The sequence below is a fragment of the Clarias gariepinus genome, chromosome 27, assembly GCF_024256425.1.
Source record: "Clarias gariepinus isolate MV-2021 ecotype Netherlands chromosome 27, CGAR_prim_01v2, whole genome shotgun sequence".
In the NCBI taxonomy this organism is placed as follows: Eukaryota; Metazoa; Chordata; class Actinopteri; order Siluriformes; family Clariidae; genus Clarias; species Clarias gariepinus.
In genome coordinates, this window is record NC_071126.1 from 7,340,076 (window position 1) to 7,360,889 (window position 20,814).

At 36.2% G+C, this 20,814-nt stretch overlaps 1 protein-coding gene across 2 annotated transcripts in view; it reads right to left on the reverse strand.

The window, feature by feature from the left end:
* kcnh5a (potassium voltage-gated channel, subfamily H (eag-related), member 5a) overlaps positions 1-19,990 on the reverse strand; it is an 85,554-nt gene extending 65,564 nt beyond the window's left edge. For both annotated transcript variants that reach the window (XM_053489141.1, XM_053489140.1), the window contains exons 1-4: positions 19,918-19,990; positions 11,482-11,605; positions 5,135-5,241; positions 3,311-3,439 (exon numbers count right to left, since the gene is read on the reverse strand). In XM_053489141.1, the coding sequence (XP_053345116.1) occupies positions 3,311-3,439; positions 5,135-5,241; positions 11,482-11,605; positions 19,918-19,990 (433 nt within the window). The remainder of the gene's footprint in view (positions 1-3,310; positions 3,440-5,134; positions 5,242-11,481; positions 11,606-19,917) is intronic.
* Positions 19,991-20,814: the final 824 nt, after the last annotated feature.

Consider the following 20,814-nt stretch of genomic DNA (forward strand, 5'->3'; position numbering starts at 1 on the left):
ACCACATAACAGGATAAAAAAAAAAAATGAAATGAAAACCACCCTAAAAATAAAGTAATAGATCTTCTTCTTGTTTGTCTTTTGGCTGTTCTTTTTCAGGGGTCGTCACAGCAAATCATCTACCTTCACCCAACCCTATCCTCTGCATCCTCATTTCTCACAGCAACCAACTTCATGTCTTCTCTCACCACATCCACAAAGCTCCTCCTTGGTCTTCCACTAGACCTCCCTGCCTGGCAGTTTCAACCTCAGCATCCTTCTAACAATATGCTCACAATCTCCGGAGCCAAAAATAAATTAAAAGATAAAATGTAAAAATAAATAAATAAATAAATAATAAATAATAATAATAATAATAATAATAATTTTAAAAAGTAAAATAATATTGGACATATTTTGATGATATTTTGTTCCACACAGACAAATTATTTTTATTTTTGAAAAAGTACAGAAATAAAAATGTGAAAATACAGATAAAATAAACCCAAGATTTTACATATAAATGCCCCAAAACAAACAAAAGAAAAAATCTGATGTCAAAATTTTACATACACTTAAGTTGAAGTCATTAAAAAATATATTTTTTAACCACGGCACTGATTTTATGTTAAAAATTATAGTTTTGCCAAGTTGGTAAGACTTTATGCATGTCAAAAAATTTTTCCAATAATTGTTCATCTGTACCAACAATACTGCGCAAGTGTAAACACCGAGGGAACATGCAGCCATCATATCGCCCACTGAAGAAAACACATACTTTGGTACATAAAATAGAAATTAATCCCAGAACAAAAGAGAAGGACCTTATGAAGACCCTGGAGGAAACAGGTACAAAAGGTATCTATATCCACAGTAAAACGAGCCCAATATTGACATACTGTACCCTGAAAGAGTGCTCAGCACGGAAGACACCACTGCTCCAAAACTGTCAAAAAACCCAGACTTGGTCCATAAAGATTCTCAGTCATCCAGGTGAGGTTATCTGGAAGTCGAGTCATGACAACTGGACTTTTAAGGTAGATATGTTTCACTGTTCATTCAAGTAGCTTCTTTAGTCTGACTATGGCCAGACTATGACCATGCACATGCACATGGAGACAAAGATCTTATTTTCTGGAGAAATGTCCTCTGGTCTGATGAAGCAAAAATGTTACCGTTTGGCCATTTTGACCATCGTTATGTCTGGAGGAAAAAGGTAGAGGCCTGCAATCTGGAGAACACTATCACAACCATGAAGCATGGGGGTGGCAGCATCATGTTGTGGGAGCAGTTTGCTCCAGGAGGAACTACACAAAACATATAGGATCATGTGGAAGATAGATTATGTGAATATAGGGCATCTCCAGACATCAGCCAGGAAGTTGAAGCTTGACCACAAACAAGTCTTCCAAATAAACAAAAATGCCCTCAAGCATATAAAGTTGAGACAAAATTATTTAATAAAGTCAAGGTATTAGAGTGGCTCTGACCTAAATCCCATGAAACATTTGTAGGTAGAACTGAAAAAAAGCATATGTGACCTTAGTTACACCGGTTCTGTTAGGAGGAATGTGATAACATAAAAAAAGAAGTGTGTGGAAGGATACCTGAAACATTTGACCCAAGTTAATAACCTAGTACTAACTAAGTGTATGCTTACTACTGACTCCCAGGGAGCAAAAGGAACAAAATAAAAGCTGAAATAAATTTGTCTCTTTACTATTATTGACATTTCACATTCTTAAAATACTGTACAGTAGTGATCAAACCTGACCTAAGACAGGTAATGTTTACTAGGGTTAAATGTTAGGAACTGTGAGTTTAAATGTATTTGCGTAAGGCGTATGTACACTTCCGACTTCTAATGTATCTGGAGCTTTAAATTAAAAAATATGGCCATGAAAATGGTGGCACACCTGCTCAATTGCTGAAAGCTTGATCGAGGTCATGGCAGATAGCAACGGTTACTAAGCATCAGTTAGACAGACAAATAAGCCAGTACTTGGCATTAGTCAATCAGTGGGCATGTCACATGTCTATTTATTAGTTAAACATTTGTGTAACAGTTTTCACCTTGATAAAAGTGGAAGGGTTGCAAACCAGTCAAATTTGATTATCATTTATGTGCCATAAAACGAGGATGTATCATATCACAGCTATGTCTGGTTCATAAAGTAATGCTTATCGGTCTGTCTGTACGCAGCAGCGCACATATGATTTGATTAAGCTTCTATCATGTTATAGTGGCTTTCCTATTAACCCAGAATGTTTAATTTTGATTAGTTTTATATTCCCTCTGTGAAGCCTGAGTCAGTTAAATTATCATCTGGATTAGCATCAGACGAATGCTAGCAACTCAAGACAATTGTAGTGTGGTCCAGTGTACTGTCCTCTCATGCACTGTCATTTGCCGTTTTCTTCCATGTATGCCGCAGGGGTTTGGATATAGAAATTGTTTCATGACACGTAAAAAAATTCTTCATGATAATTTGGACAGATAGGTACAACACACGAAGGAAAAGGAGCCCCACATAGCATGTAGAATAGACAGGTTGAGAAAGCAGGTTCACTCCTCATCCTCTTTAGCCCTGGATGTCTATTCAAGAAGGGAGCAGGTGTGATTTTGCCTCAGCTTCACAGCTGACACCTTGCACCTGCTTGTGTTCTGCCGATCTAACAATGTGACAGAAGCTACCAGCCTACTTCGAATGTGTGTGTAGGTTTTAACTTAGCAGGCTCACAAGCTGATGAGGAAAGGATCTACCAAATTAGGGATATGTGGGGTCAGAAGACAAGGAAAATATAGAGAGATCTGACACTTCCCATCAATCAGGCTCACAAGTTGAGTTTTGCAGCACACAGTCCTGTGCTACTGGAAAAGAGAGCCTTCTTAAACACAAAGTGACAGCTCGTCCATCTCCTGCTCTATTCTGCTAACACAGGCTAGAGCTTGCAACACTGCACAAATCAGTTCGGAAACAGCATCTCTAATTGACCTTGTAATGGCCCTTTCGCAATGTATCTCTGTTTTTAAGTGGAACTCTATAATTATTAAGACAGTTCTGAATTTGCTGAAGAGGTAGTGAGAGTAATGCGGGCATGGTGAAAATGCTATTACCACCCACTTCGTTTTATTGTCTAAATGACTACAAGATTTTTAGAAATGTTAGCATTAAGCATAGGCTTAAGCATTATCTTTATGTATGAACTGTATTACTTTCAGTATGTTATGAGAAAGTAAAATGAAAAGTGGGAGATCTAGATTGTACACCAGCACTTTCACATCAAACTTTAAAATTTATATCTATAATCATGTCTGTCGTAGTCTTACCTTTGGTGGTTTCATCCTCGATGGGTTGTTTGAAGACGGTTATGTCCTTGAATGTGCAGAGGAACAGAACCACTTTATCATTTTCATTCCTGATCGGGGCCACCTGCATGTATAGCCATACTGGGCTCCCTGAATTGCCCAAAGAGAGAAGGTATGAAAGTAAATAAATTGTGATGAGATGATGTGAGTGGTTGTACATAAACCAGGATGAAATTAGTAAAGGTCGTTTGGTGGATATAATAATTATATGGGTTAGATACAGTAATAAAGGTATAAGGAAAGGACAGAAGATACATGAAACTCATTAATATGTATAATCTGCTATGTAAATGCCTAGAGAATCATTAAGCCACATATTCTCCAGACTGGCTTATCTTTAGAAAGTGTTGTCAGACTATTGATTCTACACAGATTAATAGGAAGTGTAAGATAACTACCGGCCTTAAAAACATTATGTAAGATTGACTGTCTACAGCATGTTTCTTATCACACAAACTACACAATGAAGAACCGTAAAACTTCTAAGTAATGATTCGGAAGATTTTCTGAGCTACACCAATAAGTACAAACAAGTAATTTAAAAATAATTAAACCCTGAAGAATGAGCACATCTATAAATAGATGTAAATAGATGAGTATTGCAAATCGATTTTAGGGGAAATAGTGTCAAAGAATCTAAGTAATAAGGTTTTCCACAATATACTATTAACTTTGAAAGGAAGACAGCTCATTTTAGTTCTCGCTTTTATTGTTCTGTATAAATGGATTTTGCTGCAGATACACTGCCTGTTTCAGATGGATGGGTATTGTAGCATTGCCCTGCATCCAGCAAAAAGACGAATAAGATTTAGAATAATGTGTTTAGAATCAACTTTGGTGAAAATCGGTCGGAAAAAATTATGAACGAATATCACTTAAACACTTGGTGAGATTCCATTATATTAAAAAAATCTAAAGGAGAAATCATAACTATGACTAATAGTAAAAGTAAGGGTATTTCCACACACACACACACACACACAATGTGATGACAACTCACAGAACTGGGATTAAAAACAGCTGTGTGGCCATAAGGAAACCACTTGTTAGTAAGACCAATCGAAAAAAAGGGTTCAATTTTTTAGGAAGTGTTAAGATTGGACTTTAGAGCAATAAAAAGAAGGTAATGTGGTTTGGGGAAAGAAGCGAAACACATGAAGTGATGCACTGATCATATATAGTGTCCACTGTACAGGCCTTGATCTGGTGTTGCTTCAGTTGTCTAGGCTCAGCAACATGTGGCAATAAACTGAATTCAGCTGACGACCTGAATGTACTCAACATCCAGGTTATTCCTTTAATGGAGGTTTTTTTTCAGGCATATTTCAGGACTCAAATTGTAAAAAAAAGTGGTTCTGAAAGCATGAAGAATCATTTTTACACATAATTGGCCACTACATTGTGTGCTGTTATTAAAGCTAAAGATGGTCGGATGAAATCTTAATGTTTGAACCTTTTTTTAGCCAGGCAGTGTATTCAATAGCTTTTAGTGCGGGGGCCTTAATAGTAATACTCCTAGCGTTTTATTATTACACTGTTCACTATACCAATCAATTTAAATTGAATAACTGTTGTTTTTGCTTGTATCTTCCAGTGCGAGACTGAATTTAGAATGCAGAAAGCTCTTCCGGTAACAGCTTAAGTACACAATAAATAAAAAAAATGGTTTGTGTTTTAAAATAATCTAAAAGTGTATACTCAGAAACAGTTTAAACAGTACACACTACTCACAGCTTAAAAACCTTAAACACAATGATTTTTTAAATGAATACTTGTTATACTTACTGTTCTTCTTATAGAGCAGAACTTCAAAGCAATTGGACTCATAGTTGTCAAAAGTCTGCCTGACTTTGTCTATTGTCTTCTTGTCTGTTAGTTCACCATACATAAAACTTTAGGAAGTGAAGTAGAGAAACAGGAGGGGGCAAAATGAGAAGAAAAAAAAGAAGAAGGAATAGGGAGGTTATTGGGGGGTGAAGAGGGGTGGTTGAGATACAGATAGAGAACAGGGAGCAAAAGAGAAAGATTACGTAAGAGGGTTAGGTGAGTGGACACACCTGCATAGCACAAACACAAGCAACCACTCAACAAACTCTTTGTCTGTCAATGTCAATTAATTTACTGTGTGTGGGTGTGTGTTGGGATATGGTGGGTGATGACACTTGGTGAATGAGTCCGCAGTTCCACTGTTTGTCTTCATCAAATAAGAGGCTAAATACACACGCACCCAAACCAGTCTGCTCAAAACACACTGATCTCACTCTTAATTCTTGAAGCCACTTAAGCTAGTAAATGGGCTCATTTTCAGACTCTGGATTTGCTGAACTAAATTACAAAGTCAAAGGGTCTCTGCTGAAACCATCATGGACGTAGCAGAATCAGCGTGGGGCAAATGCTTAGTTTGACATTACATTGGTACTCAAAAATTCAATTCAGTTCAATTCAACTTTATTTGCATAGCGCTTTTAACAGTAGCCATTGTCGCAAAGCAGCTTTAAAGAATTAAAAATATATAAAATAATGTGACTAACATTTTAACAAGGCACAGTAAGTTCTGCATTTACAGGCTGTGTTTTTTTTATGATCATGTAAAAGAACTTACCTTTTGCAGTCAATAAAAAAGTAATCAAACCAAGCCAACAATTACAAAGTAACAAGCTGTAGTACCATTGGATTCTAGGAAAGTTGTACCTCAGAGGTTCCTTAGATGGCTAAAGGGGTTCATTTCTCAAAAATTATTTCCCTGAAAGTGTCTTTAACCAAGATTAGGTAATTATTTCTTCAACCCTTATTTATTCTTATTCCCAATACGAGGATTGTTCAATAAAGTAATTCTCATATATTTCTGGCCAATTCTTTAATGATTTACTGTACTTTGGTTCTTTAATATGATTTATACCACAGAAATGGACAAATTATATGTAACTTCTGTGTTGATAACATAAGTAACTACATTCTATAGGATGTACTCTCATTGGACAAATAATCAATGACAGGCCGGTGTGATGTTGAGTTTGTGGGTTACAGTACCATAATGAAGTGAATATTTTCCAATAACACCACATTTTAAAGTTGGTTTGTTTTTCCTACCATGGCAATTTTCCAATGCTAATAAAAAAAAGGATTTTTAGAGTGATATATCGTATATACATTTTATTAATGTTATAGTAATTTAACATTTACAAATTTAGTAAATATAAGTCCATAATTAATCATGTTGTATCAGTTTCAACTAGTCCCCAACCAGTCTCTCTTTTCCCTCTCTTTAATTTTAAAAGACAAAAAATACGACTTGTCAAGTAACAAAGAAACCAGAAAAAGCCATCTGTGCTGAAGACTTCACTGTGTCTGAAGGCATAAAGTTACAGCTTTGATTTAGATTTTTAAATCAAAGCATTGACAATAGAGACTAAAAATACAAAATAAATGTCCGCTCACATCATATCAACATCTACGTGTGTTTTTTTTTTTTATTCAGTCACAGTGGTGGCCAAAGGTATTGAGACAAAAGTGAAATACAATGTTTTAATAACGTTCCCAATTTTTTATCTTAAAGTCAAGATAATATGAATGATTTGTCATTGACAGTATTTAGTACAAAGTTTTCAAAACCTGCTGGATCCTGCTAGACATGGAGTCAAAAATACTGCAGTACTCTGGTGTCACTCGCTCAATCCATTCCTGGTTGATTGCTTCCTGAAAATCATGTTTGGAAGACGGTTTCTTGACAGCTGCTGCCTTCACAATTGTCTAACAGTGTCCTATTGGGTTTATGGTTGAAGATGACCTAGACCATGTCTCCAGAAGCTTAATATGATTGTCACATAGACAGTTTCTCACTAGTTTAGCACAACTCTTTAGCAAGATACAGTAGGCAACAACTAATTGATGACTGATGGTCATCAATTAAACCCTGATGATGATGGTCACTGTAATATATACAGTATCAGTCATTATTAGTCACATTTTTTTATTAGTATTGTCAAATGTATGTGTTAACTACTGAAATTAATGGAAAAAAAAATGATGAAGCTTTATGTACAGTAAGGACAAGGTTTATATACTGTAACATTTAGGGAAAGAGACCAGAGTTTGTATCTGACTCCACTATGTAACAGCCAGAGGTGAAGGGAATGCAGGAAATGTCTTTATTGCAGTGGACTTTATCTTTTTTCAGTGACAAACAAAAGAAAACCTAGCAGGCTTTCTGTCTTATTAATTTTACAAAAGAGGGAAAAGAGAAGAATGCAACAATGAACAGACAAAAAAACGAGTCACTGTCAAACTGCAGTGGGAATAATTAGTATATAATAAGACAGGGTGTGCTGTTACAAGAAAATCGTCAGTGATAGCAAATTATTTTCTTATAACAGCATGTCCAGAAGTGTTTTATTCTTATTCTCATAAGAATCACAATATCATTTATTTTCTATGTACAATTACATATATGTAGAATGTGCCTTATTGTGGAACACACCACATTTAACACAGTTGCATATGTACTCGTGGTAAGAGTGCATTCATCTTAATTTAATGTGTATGATCTGTATACAGATGTTTGAAAGGTATAATATCATTATATTGTACAATCTTTAGTTATTATATCATATACTAAGCATATGGTAACATTTTGCATATTCAAGGCAATTAGGAAAAAGGGTTTCGAAATGAGTTTTTGGATGATAATTAAGGAGTCTTGGCTTCCTACAAGGGTTTTATTTGGAACCCTTACAGAGATTTTTTTTTATATAAGGCTGTGGATACCATAGACAAGCCTTAATGCTATTAGGGTTTCTAAGCTTGACCTTTTTTTTTTTTTGTACTAAGAAGATTCGTATATCAAAGACTGTATCAGAAACAATGATGCTCGATTATGGACATCTCACTTAGCTTAGCCATCTTCAAGATTTGTCACAAAGTTCTCCAAGTGGTTTTATAAGGAGGAAATCAGAAAGTTGCTGTCCCCATGGCAACTGGGCAGAGAGAGAGATATTTAGGAGCCAGTCGGAGACTGCAGACAGGTGGCTATGACTCACTAAAAAGGGAGACACAGTTATCTTGTTCTCCTCCTTTTATTCACTCTCTGTTATCCGAATTAAGGTTGTGCAGATGAGCGATAACAGAATTTTACACAATTTACTGTACTCTTTTCTAGCACAGAATAGATCCCCATCAGTTCTTCTCCCTTTAAAAGTTTGTGCTCGTTTTCCCTCTCCGCTCATTACTCTGCCCTCTTTAAGAGTAAAATCACGGGCGTAATGACTTCAGTGAGATGTTACCAGTGGGTGCGATTGCAGGATACAGTATCAAATCCACATTAGTGTTATTGCTTTAGCTGACAGGTCTCATGCCAGCTCCATCTCTACTGCACCCCAACCCCCTGCACCCTAAGTTGCTTAGAAGGCTATCCTTTTCAGTGGGTGTTTCCACCGAGATGAGTGGCAGCCCACCCGTCTTAGTGGGCAATAATGAGACACACTGGGAGGCCCTACAGAGAAGACTGAGGAATTTAGCACGTGGCCAGGTGAAAAAAAAAGTGTCTCCAAACATTAAAACAGGACTGCAGTGGTGCACATTGAATTTAGAAACACCACCTACTGAGATGGGGGAGGAGTGTGGCATTTCCCCTTCAGCACTGCAGAGAAAAGTGATAATTATGGCTCGACCAGACATCGCTGACCTGGAGAACCAGCAAGTCAGTGCACAGTGAAATTGGTCACTTTTAATTTAAACACAGTGGAACGTGTAATGGACCATTAACACCCCCTTTCTGTCCTCTCAATATCAAGCCCTTATTACAGTTTAATGATACTGCAGATTTTCTCCATTTTCCATGTGAGAGGGTTGTTTTGTTAATACCAGGAGTGTAAACAGCATAAGCGTTGCCACTGCAACAAAAGAGTGAGCTTTTTGTTTTAATTAATAGGAGACAATCTCGTCATTTTGTTCTAGCTAAATAAACAATAAAATGTTTGTGCTATTCTATGGCACACATAATATGTGCAGCCTCAGTGGATCAGACTCCATTCCTTGGAAAGAAAAAGTGCTGAACTGAGTTGCTATTTTAAACCCTTCCATTCTTTTTGCATACATTCCTAGTCAACTTTGCAAAATTTGGAAGCATTTACTATGCGCAATACAGTATATGGGGGTGAAATCTAGGCACAGAGCAGCAAAGTGGCGTTTCAGTACCTTTGGTTTATGTGAACAGCAGGTTGAGCTGAGCCTTGCTAATTGGATAAAAATGTAAATCATTGCATGGCACAGTGATGATATATTTTCATACTGCTTTATAGAGAAAGGCTTTGACTCAAAAATTAAAAAATGCTTTCCTTCTGCAAAGGCAACTGTTAAATGCTGCATACAGTATGCAAAATATACCCAATATAATTATTGGCACCATTTGTTGGAGTGAGCAAAATTAATCTAAAAATTTAAAGCATGCAGTAGCAATGTACATATGTGTGTGACGAAGGTTAAGTACATTGTTTTATACAAATCACAAGTTAAATTTCTCCTAACTTAAATTTAATGGGTAATATCCGTTAAAAATTAATTATTAAAAATTATATCAAACTCATGATATCATAGTAGGACATGCTGGCAACAAATTGGAGCAAAAAAAAAAGTTCTGATGCACAAAAAAAACAAAAAAAAACATTTTAGGTACAAATAAATCATTAGCAACTCTACCAATTCAGTATTTGATTACAACTCCTTATAATACAAGCCAATGAGTGCTGGGGAAACTGCAGTGGCAGTAACAGGCTGTAAACTTCCTTAATCTTGGCTTCAAAACTGTCCAAAAGTCCATCGAAAGCATTTAGTTAATTTTTGGCAGCCTTAGTTTTGCTTAGTCTGTAGTTTTGCTTCACTGATCGTATGACACAGAGAAGTTATACGATTGGCTCATTATGGATGTGATTGCATTTATGGATATTCACTTTTTACCAAAATCATATAAATTTAAAGCTTCTGAAGGAAGGACATATTGTAAATTTTAAATTAACTGTGTTCTTATACAGTGCATCTGAACATTTTTAAATATAATATTAATAAAATATAATATCATGAAAAAGTTTCCCTTTTCTAACTTAATTTAATAATAAAACTCCCACGTATTCTAGATGCATTAAATGTAAAGTGAAATATTTCAAGATTATTTTAGATTATTATGGCTTACAGCTCATGCATGAAAAGAAAACAGTATCTCGAAGCATTGGAATATTTAATTTTAGGTTTGAGTAAATTACTATTCATACAGTATAAATACTATGTATCTCTCAGTCTAGTTCAGTACATGCATGAAGAAAACTACTGACTTGTCAGATGTTGAGAAGACAACATCTTAAACATGAAGACAATCATTGATACGCTTCACAAAAAGGATAAGCCACAATGCACGATGAGAAAAAGAACCAGACCGTTTCTCATTGGTCCAAAGTCCACTTTTGTCCAAGATGAAAGTCGATTTTGCATTTCATTTGGAAATCAAGGTCTTAGAGTCTGGAGAAACAGTGGAGCTAAACAGAATTATTGAAGAAGTTGAGAATCCAGAAGAAGAATCCAGAAGTTGCTTGAAGTCCAGTGTACAGTAAAATTTCCACAGTTGTTGATGATTTAGGGTGCCACATCATCTGCTGATGTTGGTCCACTGTGTTTTATCAGGTGATTTCCACCCAAATATCCAGTGCTTAATATTTTTTTAATTAAATTTTTGCATTGTAGTTTTTTATTGATTTTAGGAAATATTTTTGTGCGTTTTAAACCATAATCATCAAAATTAAAACAAAAAAAGATTTATTTTGTACATTTACTTAACAAAAAAATACTTTTTTCTAATTTGATGCAGTGTAGACAAAATTTTGTGCCAAAATCTTTTACATTTTTTAGTCACATATTCAGTCTAAAACCTATTAAAAACATTTTTGAAGATTTTGAAGATATGCAGTATGCATAAATGGTGATGAATAGGAGGCACAGTAGCAACAGGGTATGATACATAATTTAATTTATAGTGAAATTATACTACATCACTCTGGATTTTGGAGGGTGGCACAATTAGAAAAATTACCACATGAGCCAATCAGCTTTCAGTGTGTTAACAGAATGTAGTAATGGATTACACTCACCTGCAAGTGCTGCTCTTCTGCATGACCTCAGCCCTGTGGTAGCCAGACAGTTTGCAGAATCCGTCATTACTGTACACTATAGGCCACTCGACAATCTGAGCATTACCCAAGAGAAAACTGGTCTCTGCAAAAGAAAGAAAGAATTAAACTAAAACAATGAACAACGTGAGCCGTAAAACAATGGAAGATACACAGTAGCGCCATTGGTACTTCCTGATAATGAACACTTTCTCAGAAACATTATGTGAGGACAAAATAAAAAAGGCTATGCGGCAAGCACCTAGTATTTGCGTATGAATATTACACTCCAATAAAAAATTTTTTACAAGAGCTTCAGCAACAAAGTTTGTGTTTTGCTGTTATTTATTTAAACCTCAAATGTCCATTCTGAAACTGCCCACTCCACAATGCTCACGGTCACCCCACAGCATTTGTAATTCTTTACTGAAATAATCTCGATCAATTAAAATTTATTAATGCGTTATATAGCCAAATTATTGCATTTATTAGAGCTTTATCATCACAACAAAAGAAGCCAGACACAGGTATTACAGTGGCTTAAATAACACAATAGAGGTGTAAAAATGCTCCCAGTAAAGCTGAACTCAGCCCAAAAGTGCATCCTACTAAAACATGGCATAAAAATAGACAAACAACAAGGACATTGTGGCAGAAGAGAAAAATCAGTGCACATTTTGTAAAAATAACATCAATGAGCATAAATTTTATCAGTTCAGCCAGAAAGTCAACCTGCTGAGTGTATCCAGCCGGGAAAGGAAGGTGGAGGGAGAATGGGACCGAGAGGACTAGAGTAAGAGATGTAAACAATAAGTAATAGAGAAAGGTAGAGTGGCAAAAAAGGCAGAGCCCTTGACAGCCATTAGTGAAGGTGGTGGCTTTTCTTTATGAATAAATAAATTATTTTGTGTCCATCTTTCACCTCCCTCATCTGTACAAGCCTGGTTTAGAGGCTGAAAGGTAAAGCAATGGATGCTTGCTGGGGCTCCATTAAGGGGCCTCCACAGGCAGGGCTCAAGTATCGGGAAGTATCGGGCCCTGTGTTAGTGCTGGATAATGTAAATTTTGCTTATAATACAGTCCCTGTGATATACAAACTGTGTTACTGGTGTTAAATGTTTGGACATACATGCGGATTTATTGTCTACATTGTAGAGGATTTAAAAAATCTGTGAAAAAACACATATGGCTTTAAGTAATTAGGTAATAAGTGACACGGTGGTGTAGTTACACTGTTACTTTTCACCTCCAGGTCCTAGTTTAAATTCCTGTGTGGGGTCAGCGTGAATGGAGTTTGCATGTTCTCCCCATGCTTGGTGGGTTTCTTCCGTCTTCTCCGTTTTCCTCACAAAGTACACAGACATGCAGATTAAGCTAATTGGCGTTTCCAAATTGCCGGTAGTGTGTGAACGTGCATGTGAATGTTGACCGGAGGTTCGTACTGTAGATGGATGGAATTAAGTAATAACAACCACAACAGTCAGTTGTTATTTTCAGACATAAAGGTCAGCTGTTCTGGAATAGTCTTGTAAAAACAGTATTGTTCTTATTGTCAGAATTGTCATAGAAAGAAATAAAAATCAGGAACAACTATCAAAAAAATTAAATGGTGTGTCCAAACTTTTGACTGTTAGTGTACATATACAGTATAGATAAACTGAATGAGAAAGATGTTTTATATTGCTTAATGCTTGCATTTGGGAGGCCATAAACAATATGACTTGTAAATAAGAACAATGTAGGACTTAGCTTGTTTTTGTTCTTCAATGGAACAATGTGTTGGTCATAAAAGAAACATTTGGGCGCTTTATGGTGGCACAATAGAAAAGGGTTAATCTTTTGGGCAGCATGAGTTAAAATCCTGTCCTCAACGTTGGCCATAAAATTCATAAAATACAGTTGGTGGGATTGGCTGGCATTACATGTCCTGGAGCACTTTGCTGTCCCTGGTAAGTATTTGTTAATTTTTTTTAAATAAGATTGAAAATGTTTATTAAAGTGAACGATAAATAATCTGATTAAAAATGTATAAGTTTGAGTTGGCTTCAAAACTCAAATCTAGTGTAGTTGATTTTTCTTAACTTTTTTATTTTTCCAGGAAAGTTTCTTGTCCAGTTTTTCACCTTACAGGTATGTCTAGATCATGTCTACTATTAACAGCTACCTAGAAAGATGAAAGGTATAGCATGCTTCCTTTGAAATATGTGAAGCTACAGTAACCAATCGCTTTTCATATTGTGAGGAAAGTGAAATCAACTGCCATCTACAAAAGTGAAGTCACAGATGCCCTGATACCTACATTTTTAACCAGAACATTTTTATTTAAATTCGGCTTGTTCCACTGTCTCACTTTGGCCACCAGTAATTTACACAGTGGACAAAAATATTATATTGAGATGATATTATAATTAAATACTGTAGCTACATAGTGGGATTTGGTTAAAATTTGTGTTTGATTTATATGCCACTATTTTCACTAATGAAAAGTGTAATACCTAAGATCAGCCCAAAGGCTTGCAGAAATCATAAAACTATGACTGAGTCATTTGCATATTGTAAGCAATAACTGTGTAATTTTAGCGAAGGCTAATATTGTGATAACATTTAATATACAGTGCTTCTTTTTGAAAACCCTGAAAAAGTTTAAGAACTAAAGAAAACATACAATACAGTGGAATTTCACAAGCCAAAGTGTGTTATCTGTATACATTACTCAACCCAGTGGACAACTGTATCTTTACTGAATTACTTCAATCCATCTTAGTCACTGTCTTCTCAGAGCAGCTGATGCCTATACTTAAAATAAACTTTTAACATATGCACTAATTGCAATTCTAGTCCCAGGTGAAGCTCAAGGCGCTTGTACTGCAAATGCAAGAAGTGTTTTAGCTCCAGATGGGATTCTGGCAAAAGCTTATCATTTGTAATGTGAATACAAGCCATATTGAGAGAGATGAAAGACATTGCAGCACGGGTTCTGGCTCTATGTGGGAGACCAACAGGCAGCTCTCCATCACTAACAAAGGCTAAACAAAGCATAGGCTTCCTCAAAAATACACATGTACTATTGCCAAAGTAACTACCACAGACATTAAGTAAATATTCTACAACTGGCTATATGGGACAGTAAGTAATTGAGTTGGTTCAGTAATTTTAGCACATATATCCATAATAAAAATAATGATAATAATAATAATAATTAAAATATTATAATTATATAATATAATAAATGACATTCCGTTTTATTTATTAATTTTATTTTTATTCATTTACATTAATAACATGAACATAAGCCTCAGATAACTGTGCACTTGTGAGCTTTTCTAATCAAGTCAAATGAAATAATGAGCCTTATTTATCAAACATGCATTCCTTATGTTCTCCATCTTCATTTGACCCCATCCATGTGTCAGCATTTCATGAGAGGAAAGTTCTGCTGGCATGTGCAAAAGGAAACAGCCATTGCCAACCGTTTATCCAATGCCAGTGCCAAGAACGGAGCAGACTGCAGTGGGAAGAGTTGTGGAATCATCTGTATACATTTAATCTTTTTGAGAATCATCATCTAGATGTACATTTAAAGGTAAGCAAATATTTCTTAATGTTTTTTAGCATGTCTAAAATAAATTCTTATAAATATCTATATTTATTATGTAAATACTATTTATAATATCCTTTTTTTCAATTTGAGTAAGTCTTTTTTTACACACATTTGTATAACACACTATATTAAAATGGTTTACAGTAATCCTTTTATCTAACTGATTATTTACATTTGATCTAAATTAACAAATAACATTTGTCACCATGATAATCACAAATAAACATGGCCAACCAATCACTGGTCACTCAAAACCCTTATGGAAGGCATTTTTCAATGCTTTTTAAGTAGCGTTTGTTTCCAAAAGGTGTTTTACTTTGAAGCTATTTGTATATAGCAGTAGTTTTCAGGCCTGTTCCTGGAGGATGATCTGCCCTGCACATGTCTGTGTTTTCTCATCTCACAGCCCACCTGATCTAACGAGCTCGCAAATCAATATATTTTCCCAGAATTGACGTAGATGTGTTAGAGCTGGGAAAACACTTAAATTTGTAGGGCAGAGCATCCTCCAGAATCAGGATTGAAAACCGCTAGTAGAGAACTGCTTATTTTTCAGTTCTTTGTAGAATATTTAAGATTTCCTCAGAAAAATGAGTCTCAATGATGGCATAACCATCCATGGCTATGATTCTGGCAGTAATTGCCAAATTGCCAGAAACATGGACGACATTACTGTTTCTCCCCTGCCAGTCAGAGTGACACTAGCCAATTATGGGTGTCTATGAGGTCATTAATGTGGAACAGGGCACATATCGCTTTCCTCCAAGCAGGACCTTGAACAGATGCGCTTGCTGCCTTTGCTGGCTATGCTTTCTTTTGCTTTGTGTGGGTGTGGATTGCTGGGAAAATACAAATAAGTAAGTAATTAAGTAGGTAAGTAAAATAGTAAATAAGCAAATGAATAAATAAATAAATAAATAAATACATAGAAAAATAAATAAATAAATAAATAAATAATTGTGGGGGTTTTTTGGCTATTTTTTTGTAATATTCTGCTGTTATAAAATCCATAAAGTTTATAAACCAGTAGCGATACATTTTTTAATGTATTTAATAAAGACCACTGGCAGCCAGAGTTAACACCCCTTAATACATATACAAGTTAGCTTTCCTCCTATATAATAATATCCGCAAACCCACAGGGGTACATCTGAGATTTTGCATTGCCAGAGAGAGAGAGAGAGAGATAGGATGCCTACATGGGAAATAAGAAAATAGAGGGAGATATTGATACCCACAGTATAAACAACTGTACTTAACATTTTAAGAATGAGTGTCCTTTGTGAACATAATTTTTTTCTTCTTTTTTTGCCTAATTTTGGAACTGTATGAATTGCATGTACAGTAAGTTGACGGTGTGGCGATATAGCACAGTGTTTATAAGATGTTAATAAATGTATTAGAATCATCCAAAAAAACCAAACCGCCCTAATAATCAGAACAAACAGGAAGTGACAACTCAACGTTAAAGATTTCCGCTTGTCTAGCTCATTCTCCGCCTTATTTGCCATTAGTTTCATTCATTTTTATCTTGCTATTGACAGCAGACCACTTTGCTTAATCAATAATGTGTCTCTGTGACTCGAAGACTCTTTTAGTTTTTTTTGATGGATACATTTTCCCCAGTTCTACCTTCAGCACTTTCTCTTTTTGGCTTATGCTTCTTCGCACACTCTTGTAAGGCTTGGGATTTTCTCTCTTTTTTTTCCCCTCCCTTCATATACAGTACTCTACACTAACAGTGTCACTCCTCCTCCTCCTCACTTCTATCGTTTCAGTCTTCATTCATGTCTGTGCCACATACTGTGCCTTTCCAAAGAGCATGCTGTGGATTGCCAGGGCGGCCACAAAACTAAAAACCATGGCTGGAGTGAAAAGAGAAGGATGCAATGCCATGGATAAGGAGACTAACAAGTGCTTTAAAAGACAAGATTAAATAAAAGCATAAAATTATAAAGAAACAAAGAGGTAGAAGTCTGTAAACATTGACTTCAGTTCATAACTGACTCTCTAGCACTTATTTTTCTATCTTGAGGATTATTTAATTAATCAAAGGAACAAGTATCCCTGTTGTCTCACATCATTTAGGCTTTACATGCACTCTCCTCCAAGAGTCTCATTATGTTATCAGTGCCTATCATTACTATCCTTAAATAAACACATGGACTTAAAAGTCTTCTCGCCTTGCTAAGGAAAGGTTATGTAAAGGCAAATCTGCCTCAGGCTTACTTTTGTTTTGTTAAAGTTATGTATATGTATGCCTTTTGTTCCAAAGTGTACCAGAACACCTGGTCTGTGGCCTTTCCAAAGGAATAATACAAACTCATTACCACAAAAGGTTGAGTAAAAAGAGAAAGAAGCTGTAATAATCACTTTACAAGGAAGCCATATGCTGAAGTAGTAAACTGCATAAAAAAAAATATAAAACATGCAACATTTGGGGGGAAAAACATCTGGACAACATATATTTATATTGAGATTAACATGTTGTTAATCTCAATATAAACATGAGACTGTTTTGAAGTGTCTACATGGCTGTCAACCCCCCAATCCCAGTTGAGTATTATACAAATTCTACATACACTTGTTAAATAAAAAAAACCTTTGTAGCATTGTCAATGTTGATCAAATTAGTCAGGGCACATATTGGGTTACAATCCATAAAGGGCAACAAACTTTTTTTTTAAATTACCCTCATAAATAACCATACACATTAACTAGTCATGTTAACCAAACATGCTGCCATGTGTCAACTTTAAAATCACGAATTTTGACGTTTTAATGCAGAATAATCTCATCCAAATGTAATGGCTGATTTTCTATATAGAAAGTAAAATAAAAATATATTTTATTAGCTCACCAGTAAAAATTTAAAAATAAATAAACATATATATATATATATATATATATATATATATATATATATATATATATATAGAGAGAGAGAGAGAGAGAGAGAGAGAGAGAGAGAGAATATTGATAATTTAATATTAATATTACGCCAGTTTTCTGGACCAGTTTTCAGGAGACATATTAAACCTAGGCCTAAACTACAGGACATATGAATGCTCCTGGCAGGTTAATTTATTGTAAGAACTAATTTTATTATTGAACTGTAAATTAATTAGTTGAGAAAAGAAAAAAGAAGGATATTACTGACTGTAAATTCTACTATACTTGGTGTGTGTGAGTGAGTGCGCGTGTGTGTGTGCGTGTATAGAAAAAGGAGACAGCTTCTGTATTTGTACCCATGTGTGACATCTGCTGGTAAGGGACTCTTAATGACGATGTCCCGACAAAACCAGCCCAAAACTCTGACTGCGTTCAGGTCCATGAAGGTACTTAATAGGCTTAAGCACAGCATCACTGAGTCCTGATAGACTAGGTATAAATACAAATATGAACAGATACAAAGGTATGAATAGATACAAAATCAATAAAAAACAAAGCTACAGCTCCAACCATTTAATGCCCTGCAAAACTACAACTGCATCTACCTTTTCCAGTTTTATGCAGAGTTTCAGAACTTCAGCCCAAAGCTTTTATACAAATATTTTATCATTTTCTAAAAAGGTTTATATGACTTACGGTTTATATATAAATTATTTAAGCGCACTATTTGGAGATTTATTAGAGCTTCCCACGAATGCCGAGTGCGTAAAGCGCAGTGTTCACATGGCGGAGGTTTTCCAGTCGTTCCCGAAGTGTCAGGATCATCTGCACATTACACGTTACAGTTCTATCTTTTCTTTGCTCTGCCTAAACTCAATGAAAGTTCTGTAAAATGGACTGCTCAGTAGTAAGATCTCAGCGCGCCTCTCTCACACACACTTCTCCGCTCCTCGTGTGTGGAAGCAGCTCTTCAGTAGTGTCTAGTAGCTTGGAGAGGGACTCGTGAAAACGCTTCGTCTCTCAGCAGGGCTCTACTTTCTTACTCCACTGAAGAGGCTTTTACAGAGAGGCTCCACTGCAGCACCACAGCCAGAGCAACGAGCTCCAGAACACCGTACCACTGCACCGCAGAACACTTCAAAGAAAACTATATTAAAAGTAGCTGTCCAGTGTACCTTAGATGCTGAAAAGTATTTATCAATAAGAGAAGTGCATTGACCAGTTCACACATGCGTTTCTGGGATAAGGGAATAAATGTATTCAACACTACCGTAATAATAATAATATCAATAATAATAATAATAATTATAATGGAAATAATAAATATATATTTTTTCCATTTTCATAATAAATATGAAAATGGAAAAAAATAGATAGATAGATAGATAGATAGATAGATAGATAGATAGATAGATAGATAGATAGGAAAAAAACGTACAGAGATAAATAACCTTAATTAGCAGCTCTAATTGTATTTTTGCTTTTCTGATCACAGCCTCTATCTCCACTATTAATGATAAGAGAGAGTAAAATTTTTAGTAAACCTGCACTTTTTTCAAACGCTATGATGGACTTTATGATTAGAAAATAAACCGGCAAATAATGGTGTTCCTATGCTGAACATCTTCATTCAATCTTACCATTCTGACACCAGTATCCACAAAAGTAAGACAAAAAAGTAACCGTTTCAAATCTAACTCTAAATCCATAACATGATCAGAGTTTAATAATTGTCCCAGAAGATCATGTGTTTGTAAAGACACTCTGGGGAAAAGGCTCAACACGTTAAAACGTAAAATGTGACCGGACTAATCACCATTAAGAGAAGCCCACTCGGGCAGAAACGCGCGATGCCTTGTCAAAAGCTCATGCAATCCCGCGTGTCTGATCAGATCCCAGCGGTCTGAGGAAAGGAGTGCGCTTACCGCTTGAGCGTCGGACGATGTTTTCCAAAAAAGTGTTCTGCGGCGCCACCAGTCCTCTCCTTCCCCCGTGCATTCTGCGCTCAAGCTACGAGTTCCCTCACGTTCGCACACTCTGTCGAAGCTGATCGCGGAAATGAAACGGACCGGCCCGGGATGTGTCGGCGGGATGGAGAAGACCATGGTAACGCTGCGCTCTGCCTGGCTTCCACGAGCTCGTTTGTAGCGCGGAGACTCTGCCAGGCTCGGTGAGCTCCGCGCTCCCCCGCGAGATCGCGCGTGCGCACTAACACTGAGAGCTGAACACAGACTGGCACAGGAATCCTCGGCGCGGCGCGCGGTGCCATGGAGACGGCGCGCGCACGAAACTGATTCTCTGACACGTGCAAGAAACACAGCTGTAATGGCACATCTGTCGCAGAGGAATGTGTCGCGCCTGCCGTGAGCGGCATAAGGAACAGATGTCTCTTAAAATCAAATGTTTCATTTAACCTAAGTCTACTGTGACTTGCTGTTATGCTCAATCCACACGTGGTGTCTCGGGTGGGGCACCACTTTATTATGTATAGGAGAAAATGTGTAAAATGAACAGACATGGGCAGTATAGAAACACATTCTATGTATAGGTACTTCACTATAATAAAATATTTATTTAAGATACCTATAATACATGATTAATAGCTTAATACTTTCAATACGTAATGTATTGTATTCGTCTCATAGATCTTAACACATACATGACTTTATTATAAAATTCTTTTTAAGGGTGGGTCAGCTAGTCGGGAGGGGGTGGGGGGCCCATACCAGCCCATACCGGCCAATAGTCAGTTGGGCCCATACCAGCAAGATCACAAGATCACCACAGTCACCTGTTTGCAGGCATGCTTATTTTGGCTTGCG